Below are 9,046 nucleotides of genomic sequence, written 5' to 3' on the forward strand. Positions count from 1 at the left end.
CCAGAGGGGAAAGAGACAGCATAGCCTGGAGTGGCTGAGTCCTTCCAGGAGCAAAGAGGGAGGATTCACCCACCTGGGAAGATGTCATCCGCATGCTTCCCTCCAGATCCCCTGACCAGCTGTTAGATCTCTGCCCTGACAGGACAGACATGCTTGGTCAGTGCCCCTTTGACCACCCTCCCCATCTCCCTTCTCTGGTTCAGTTTAGAACAGAAAGAGACCCAACCAGCATAGAAGACGGAGAGACAGACGGAGAGGCAGTAGTTAACCAACTTAACCACTACCCTGAGTAAGAGTTGGGAGAGCAGAATTGAATTTTTCCCCAGGGAAGAGGGGAAATCTGCAGAGAAAGGGGTGGGGGTTGCTGACATTTACCAGAACACAACACCACTATTTACACTGTAGGGTGATATACCAAAGTACACAAGAGACTGGGAAGAAAGAACTCTGGATTTCTTCCCTACTGGCCTCCTCCAGAACCAGCAGTAGGGTGGGGGTGAAAGCAGCAGAGCAGAGAAGGTCAGATGCATTTAAAATCGTCATTTTTAATGAGAGCAGATTCCTACAGTGAGAAAGGGAAGGTAGACCCCAACAGAAAAAGGTAATGATTCTTCCAAGGAAAGGGAGAAAGGGAGAGAAGTAAGTATAACTGGAGACCCCAGTAAGTGTTCAGTCACTGTCCCTGAGGGTTCTGTGATCCGTCTGCTCCTACCCTCTCAATCTCTGCCCCACAACAGGCCATAACAGCTGCTGAAATACAGGCCCTGGGATCCAGAGACTTTCAAAAATGGGGTCAGGAAGAGGTCTGTAGGTTTGGGAACGCCACGGTGGGTGGAGGGCACAGGTGTCGTCTCCTATTCGAAGTCTCTGTAAGGGAAGGAGCAAGGAACTTGAGCTGAGTAAAGAGAAGACCCATGTGCCCCTCCCCTCCTCCAGCTAGAACCCACTGGAGAGGAAGGAGAGGATTTCCCTAGGTACCTGCTTCCAGGCAAACATTTATTTCATTCATATCTCCAGGCCTCCCCCTTCCCAAAACCCCATTCTCCAGGTATCTATATCCTCTGCCTCTCTGTCTCTGGTAAGTCTGGGGCTCAAGCAACGCTGAACATCCATGGGACAGTTGGGCAGACAGGCTCATAGACATATCCTTGGAGTGAACTGGGGCTGCGCCTATCCCCACTAAACCTGCAGTCACACTTTCACACGATCAGGGACCAACACACTCATACTAATATTCTCTCTCCCGGGTTAGCCTGCTCCCACCCATGCCCCCGGCCTCCACCAGTCCCACCTCCCTTCTGAGCCTCAGGTACCTGGAGGGTCGGGATGGGCATACAGCCGCGAAAAGTCTCTGATTTGGCCCCGAGGCGCTTCTGCAGGTGCAGTGTCCCCAAGCCTTTCCTTACCAACAGGTCGGCTCGAACTCAAGTTCCCAGTCGGGAGTCCTCCTCTTAGCTCCCTGCGGTTCCTGCGCCGTCCCTCGGAGGGGCTTCCTCGGACACCCGCCAAGAGCCTGGTCCAGGCAGGTGCGTTGTCAGTCCAAGCAGAGAGCTCCCGGTCCGCATCTCTGTTACCCTGGCCGGGGCTCGAGGGCACAGTGCGGCGCCACATGTAAGGTGAGCGGCGAAGGCCCATGAGCAGCCCCGAAGCCCGGCCCACTGTGTGGTAGCGGGGGTTTGCCACGTGCTTGTACCAAGCACCGGCCGGCGAGCTCAGGAGCAGCAGCAGCAGCAGGAGCAGCGACCTCCAGGACGCCCCGGGAGTGGCCAGGGGCCCTGGCCCGGTCCTACCCACCAGGCGCGCCAGGGCGTCGGCTCCTCCTCCCCCAAGCACCGGTGAGCCCTGCTCGGGACCTGGAGGCAGAGTGGACTGCAGTCGCTGGGGAACCAACGGGTTCCGCAGGAGTGAAACCTAGGGATGCCCTGGGTCTGCAAGGGGTGTACCTGGGCTCTGTCTTGGGTGCGCAAGGGATGAAGCTAGGGGCTTCCCCGGGCTCTGCAAGGGGTGTGCTTTAGAGCAGCCTGGGATGGGGAGGGAAGTGAGGCTGAGATAAGCGCTTCCCTAAGGTCCACAGGAGGTGAACTTGGGAGCAGTCGTAGGCAGGGAGTGAGGGGGAGAGCTTCCTGGGATCACAAGGGATGCGCTTGGAAGCTTCCTGGAGTCTGCCGGGATAAGTCTGGGGGCCGCCTGGAGTTGGTAGACGGTGCAGCCTGGCTCTTTCTCGAGTCAGCAAGGGGTCTCTCTCAGAGAGGGCTGGGGTCCGCTGGAGACCTCGCCTGGAGCCAGCTTGGCTCCGTCAGGGGTGCAGGTAGGGTCTAATCAGGGTCGTGCTGGCCTAGGTTACAGTCTGAGGAGTCGGGACTGGAATTTCGATGCCAGGGATCAGACTGCTTCTTCAGCTTCTGATGCTGGAGTAGGCTCAGCTGACAGCAGGGGAGCAGAAGATGCCACTGTTTGGGATCGGACTCGGCTCAACTTATAACTGAGCACTGAAAGGGGGAGGGGGTGACATGGCAGTAGAGGCACGCCCCCTCATACTATCTGTTCTCTACTATCTTATTTCTTTTTGAGCCGCGATCTGGAAGATGGAGAGTCGCGCCGGGGGTTGGGGAATATTCCGGTGAGAGGGGAAGCGGTGAAGGACTTGAAAGGGGGAGGTGGGCGGCTTCTCATTTCTCTCCGTCTCTTTGTCTCTGTCTCTCTGTCTCTTTCTCTCTCTGTCTGTCTCTCTGTTTCTCGGTCTCTCTGTCTCTCTATCTCCTCCCCCTTCTCCTCTCCTTTCGCCCCTCTCGTTCTTACCAGTGTTAATAACTTAATTTTAAAGGGCTCAGTTCTCCCCTTGATCTCCCCTCCTTTCAGTCCTTAAACTAGGTGAGGCTGAATTTCCCTGAAGCACTGGAACCTGGCCCTCATCTCCCTTCTCCTTCTGATCCCCTAGTCTGTAGTTGTGGCCCCATGTACCTCTTTGCTTCTGCTCCAGGCAGTGGCATTTCACAGCTGTTTTGGCTGCACGGTGCTCTCGGCTTCAGATAGTCAAAGACCTAGGCTGTTAATTTGAATCAAACATTGGTTAGGAAGATAGGATGTCCTTACAGCCCATACTATCTATCTATCTACCTGCACACACACATACATACATACTATATATTTACTATGCCATACTGTATATTACCATACTGTAATAATATAGACCATATATTACTTATAATTCTATATATAATAATGTAATTATTACTTAATATAATGTAACTATGTAATAATCTATACTATGTAATATATTATATGTAGTCTATACTGTGTAATTTTATATAGGGTCTTACCTTTTTCTGGGTCTTGATTTTCTCATTTGTGAAATGAGAAGATACTAAACCTAACCTTGGTGCTAGGAATTCCCTCTAAATCCTCTAGGGGCTCCTCAAGGACAGAGGTGTTGAAGTACCAGAGGAGGTCATTTCTCAGTTATTCACTTCACTGAGGTCTAGACATTTTCCTTTCAGATTAGATCAATTTCCCTCAAGCTTAGTCACTGTCCCCTTTGACCATGATGCATCCCCATGATGCATCCCTCTTCCAAGAAGGATGTTGTTGACTAAGACATATCTACTATGAATTCAAGAAGATACCTTGTAGCATATCTGAATGGAGAGTCTGTGGCTCAGGCCTCCTCTCCTATAGGAAGAGTTCACAGGGAAAATTATTCTCTCCTCCCAGTTCAGTCCCAGACTTCTCTACTGAATTCTGAACCAGTTGGCTCTTTTAAGACACCATAGGAGCTGGCACTTGATCAACACCCAATGACAGCATCAGTATCGTTGGGATGGGAATGGAAGCCAGGAGCTTCAGGGCACATGGCTGCTTTGGGGCACACAGCTTGTGACATGCTTCCTCCCTAGGCCCTAGTATCTCAGAATGTGTCACCAAACACTGCCTATTCTACATAGTCCCTGCCTGACACAGCAATCTGTCACCTGCCGTAGGGGAAGGGTTCTTATTTGTCCCTCATTCTCGAAGGGGACCATGAGATCAGGAAGATGTCAGAACTTGAAAGTGAGTTGGATTTAAGTGAGTGAAGGCTGTGCAAAGTCACCAGTCTCACTCTCTCCTCTGGAGTCATCTATGTCCAGTGGCAAGATATAGTTCAGGAGTACTGGAGATGGCCCTGGATGTAGTGGGAAGCCTTGACCTTTTAAAGCTAAGGTCTTTCCCAGGTCTCACTTTGTCTGATGCAAAGCCCATTCAGTGATTAAGGCTAGGTAAAAATGAGGCAAAGAAGGGGAAGGGGAAGGGAGTGAGTAAGCTATTAAATGATTCCAATACTGTTTCTGCACCAGAGGTCCCAGGGATCAATTAGTCCCTGCCTATTGCTCCTCAACCTGACATTTTATAGGCAAGGGCAGCGGGAGGTGGGGTTGGGGATGGGGGGGATGGTAGGAGAAGTAGGGGGGCAGTGTGTGGGGAATAGAGGAAAATTTCATGCTTGAGTTCTCTGGGCAACCTTTCTTTGCTAGAATGGAATTCCAATTGAAGAATGAGCTCTTCCTCAGCTCAAAACCCACCTCTTTAACACACACACACACACACACACACACACACACACACACACACACACAGTGTGTCAGGCTTGGGGAAGATAAAACAATTCAGCATGTCAAACTGCTTTAAAACAAAATCCCAAGTGTCATATCTGTCACTTGGAGGGTAACAGAAGCTGTATACAGACATCAGCCTCAGGCTACTGCACAAGCAGATACTTACATGCACAAAGCACAGGCAGCTAGCCAGACACAGAGAAATGCAAAGAGATTTCACAGAAATATACTGACTCTATGCTGACCCAATATACACACACACACATTCATTCTTTTCCTTTTTACTTCTTCAATAGATCTCCCTACTGTCCCCTTCTTTCCACCTCCTTCCTAGTTAAGCCCTCATTGTTTCTTCTTTTTCTTCTTCTTCTTCTACTACTACCACCACTACTACTACTACTACTTCCTCCTCTTCTTCTTCCTCCTCCTCCGAAAGATCCATCCCAAAGATCCCAGTGAGTAGCACAAGAGTTTTGACCAACTCTGTTTCTAACCTGGCCCTGTTCACCCCCTCTTTATGCAGCCTGGTGGCCCACTACTCACCATGGATCACTATATTGGTGCTAGACTTAGTGTTAATACCCAATCAGTTTAGACTAAAACCCATTCAGAACTCCTGAGCTCAAGCAATCCACCAGTTTAAGCTTTTTCAGTAGTAGAGACTACAGGAGTGAGCCAGGAGCCATCACACCCTTGCCTGTCCTCTTCTAACTGGCTTTGCTACAACTTTCATGCCTTCTCCAATCATCATTACACAGCTTCCAAAGTAATTTTCCTAATGCAAAAGTCTGAGCACATTCCTAATCTTCTAAAAACAAGTCTTCATTGGCTCCCTATTGCCTATAGAATAAGGTTCGGAGCCAAGTTGGCAACCAAAGGCCTCCACAGTTTGACCCTCAACCTGCCTTTCCAATGTTATTTCTCTTCTGGGATCTTTGATTCAAGAAACTAATCTCCTAACCTACTAATCTCCCTTGCTGGCACTATCCCCCCTGCCAGAAATGTGTCAGGTAAGAGTTTGGACTAGAGGACTGATGGGGTATAGACTCTGGAAACCTCCTTGAACTCTCCTTGAATATTACTTAATCTGGCTTTTCATACCCAAATCTACCAAATCATACCCTTGGCCTAGCCTGGCCCTCCATTGTCTGTTACCTCTGGATTGTCCCCACCTACTTCTCACCCCAGCCTTCCACTGTCTTATTACCTGCCTATTTGTTTCCCATCCTTGATCAGTCACCCCAGCCCCATCATGACTACTTGGCCACCTCTAGATCTTTCCCGTTGTCTTTTTGTATATAAGTTCCCTCTTGCCTCTACTAAGGTGCTCAGATTCTATCTAGCTCAGATTCTATCCGACCCACTTGTTAATAAAAGCAAGGTATGATAAGGGTCAACCCAATATAGCAAATCTTTAATAAATTTTGTTTTACTTTGGCTGAAAGAAGGCTTGAGTCGAAATCATTCGGCAGGACCCAGTGTGTCAGTATTTTGGAGTCCCGAGCCACCCCAAAACTCAACATTATGGTTTCCTGACCTCAACAGGGCCACTGAGCTTCCATCTAGTACTGAAGTTATATAATTCTACCTGATACAGTTTGGGGTACTGAGAATCCCAAAATAGAAGGATACAGGTCAGGGGTCTGCCTCGAAAGAATTTGACCATTCAAGCCTTCTTTCAATCCAAGTAGCAAATTTATTAATACATCAGTTGGGTATGCCAGACTCCTACTGAGTCTTCGGTATTTGTGACACCAATACAAGTGGGCCGGATTTTAAAAATCTGTACAATTGATGAAGGTGAGATTGATACTTTATACTGGTGGAAATGTGTGGATGGGATTAAGGTGTGGCAAGTAGCCTGGAGTGGGGCCAGGTGCAGACAATGGAAGGAGTTAAGTGGAGGGAGAGCCCCAGTGAAAGGGTAGTTTAAAAGGATTATTGAGTGGGATGGGCCGGGTGCCTCAGGCAAGCCCCCAAGATCTCAGTTCAGGGACTTTGGGGTCCAGGTACCAAAGACATGTTTTTTTTCCATTTAGAGGTCCAGCTCAAATCCCATCCTCATCATATCTATCAATCAACCAGCAAACATCTTATGCTGGGCACTGTGAACTGGCGAAGCCTGAAAATGAGATAATGTCAAAGATAAGGTCTGAGAATCAGAGCACCTAGGTCCTGGCCTTGGCTCTGCCCCTGGTCGACTGTGTGATTTTGGGCAAATTGCTTTTTTTCTATAAGCCTCAGTTCTCCTACTTAGAAAATGAAGGCATTAACTAAATGATTTCTAAGTTCCCTTCCAACTCTGACACCCTATTCTAACGTGGTAAAAATGAAAGCTGCAGAAAAGAGTGGGGATGATCTTTGGTGAAACAAAGTCCCAAAGGAGACAGGAATAGAAGTAGAGGAATTAACCTTAGGAAAAGCATCACCTCATTCTCTGAGACAAGAGAGGAGGAAAAAATGGATGAAGATACAAATGTTCTGAGGTCAGGATAAGAATAGAGGGTATGTCCTAGTGTGTATATGACGGATCTAGGAGAGAGTTAAAAACAGGAGGGGAGCCCCACTGCCCCCCTCCTTCCATTTTCAAGGACTCTAGGGAAGTTATGTATTACCTACAGCCAAACCCAGAGTGAACTCAGAAAATCCATTAACATCAAGTGCCAACCCACCACCACTCTTCACTGACAATGGGCCTCTCCTCTCTCTTTCCTCCTGCCTTTGGGACACAGAAACCTTTTTGAGAGTCTATGATTAAGGATGATGGCTTGGGGCAGGTGAGGAGGCAGGAGAAAGGACCATCACGAAGTAATTACTGATAGTACCCCTACCTCCCCTTGGGCTGATTATTAGCATTCCAATGGTCCATTAGTGAATTTGCTAGTCCATCACCATCCTCTATGGTTGTGTGGGGCCCTTTCTATTTTTTTTTAATGTTCTCCAAAAAAGTTGTTCAAATTTTCTTTTAGTTTTAGTGCAACAGAATATTCTGTAACTCTGTGACTATGATATTGATCGTAGGGAAGAGGAGGAAGGACAAAAAGGTCAACAGTTTCTGGGAGCATCTATTCTCTTAGGAAGAGTAAAACTGTGAAATTTTAATTCCTTGTAATTTCTGAGAAATGTTTAGACACTCGAGGCATCTCAGTACTTTATTTTATACCTTTTTATTTCATGTAATTGCAGGGAGGCTGAGGTTTTTGATGGCAAAAATGTGAATCAAAGTATTCAAGTTTTGCTACTGATAGATATGTATAAGACAAGATCTTGGGAGTGTGTCAGATTGTCTGAACCCTTTTGTTAAACATCTATATCTGAAGGCTGTGATCTCAGGCTAGCACAAAATCACAAAAAGGAAAGACTTGATTGATCTTAACCTGCTACCTGGCTTTTGTTAGCTGGGTTTGGTGACTGTCTAAAGATCTATCAGCCTGCTCTTATCAGGGAGAGGTTTGGGGCTCTATACCCCAGTGTGGCAGATCTGATCTAGAAAAGATTATGGTACCAGTGAAGCCTATGTGACGAGCAGAACCTGCTAGAGCAATGTGGTCCAGTGAAGAAAGGCCTAGCAGAGAAGCCATGTCCGGTGAGGAAGAAGCCAAATGAGGTCAGTAATGTAGCATGTGTTGATATCACCAGAAGACTTCATGGGTCCTGCAGTGTTGTTGGTATGAGTTTCTCTTTCACACAAATTTCTTACCTTTGCTCCCCAATATGTGAACTCTATGTAGCATTATCCCTTCCACATTTCGACTTTCCCCATCCATGCTTCAACATATGATTGGTCAGCATAAGAAATTAAATGGAAATTTTGGGGGAGTTTTACAGAAGCCGCAGACAGCACATAAAGGCCAGTAGACAACACTGCATGTAATACCAAATACTTAACCCAAATTTTACAGTAAGGCAATTTATTTTTTAAATTAAATTGTTTATTTATTTTTAGTTTTCAAACTTTTATAAGATTTTGAGTTCTAAATTTTTCCTCCTCTCTCCCCTTCCCCCCACCCCAAGACAACACGCAGTCTGATAATAGGCTATATATGTACAATTATTCATTAACTATTTAAAAACACCTACCCTGTGAAAAGGCACTGCTCTAGGCTCTGAATATACAGTAAGGGGTCTGTGATTGAGCCCCATTTGTAAAATGCTGTAAGGTAGAATATATCCCAATTGTTAGGTAGAGATGTGCCCCCAGGGGTTGCCTAGTCCTTAAGGTAAGCAGCTAAAATTGTAGCTACAGGTATTTAGAAAATTGCCTTACCTGCAGCAAGCACCTTCCTTCTCTCCTCCACTCTTTATTAGATTGTATGCTGTGTTGGGGTGGGGGACGGGGAGAGAAGAGGAAAAATTTAGAGCTCAAAATCTTGTAAAACGGAATGTTGAAAACTAAAAATAAATAATTTAATTTAAAAAAATAAATGGTTACTGAATTGAGCAACAAATATTATTTC

The 9,046-nt window shown here is 46.9% G+C and overlaps 1 protein-coding gene across 1 annotated transcript; it reads right to left on the bottom strand.

Annotated features, from left to right (window-relative positions):
• Nucleotides 1-525: 525 nt before the first annotated feature.
• Nucleotides 526-8,170, bottom strand: NPW (neuropeptide W). Its single transcript, XM_072603579.1, has 4 exons — nt 8,095-8,170; nt 2,389-2,489; nt 1,314-1,911; nt 526-867 (listed from the first exon to the last, which is right to left on the bottom strand). Exons 1-4 carry the CDS (start codon nt 8,168-8,170, stop codon nt 794-796), a joined length of 849 nt encoding a protein of 282 aa, XP_072459680.1. The 3' UTR covers nt 526-793.
• Between the last annotated feature and the right edge of the window lie 876 nt (nt 8,171-9,046).

This window comes from Notamacropus eugenii, chromosome 1 (genome assembly GCF_028372415.1).
Source record: "Notamacropus eugenii isolate mMacEug1 chromosome 1, mMacEug1.pri_v2, whole genome shotgun sequence".
Lineage (NCBI taxonomy): Eukaryota > Metazoa > Chordata > Mammalia > Diprotodontia > Macropodidae > Notamacropus > Notamacropus eugenii.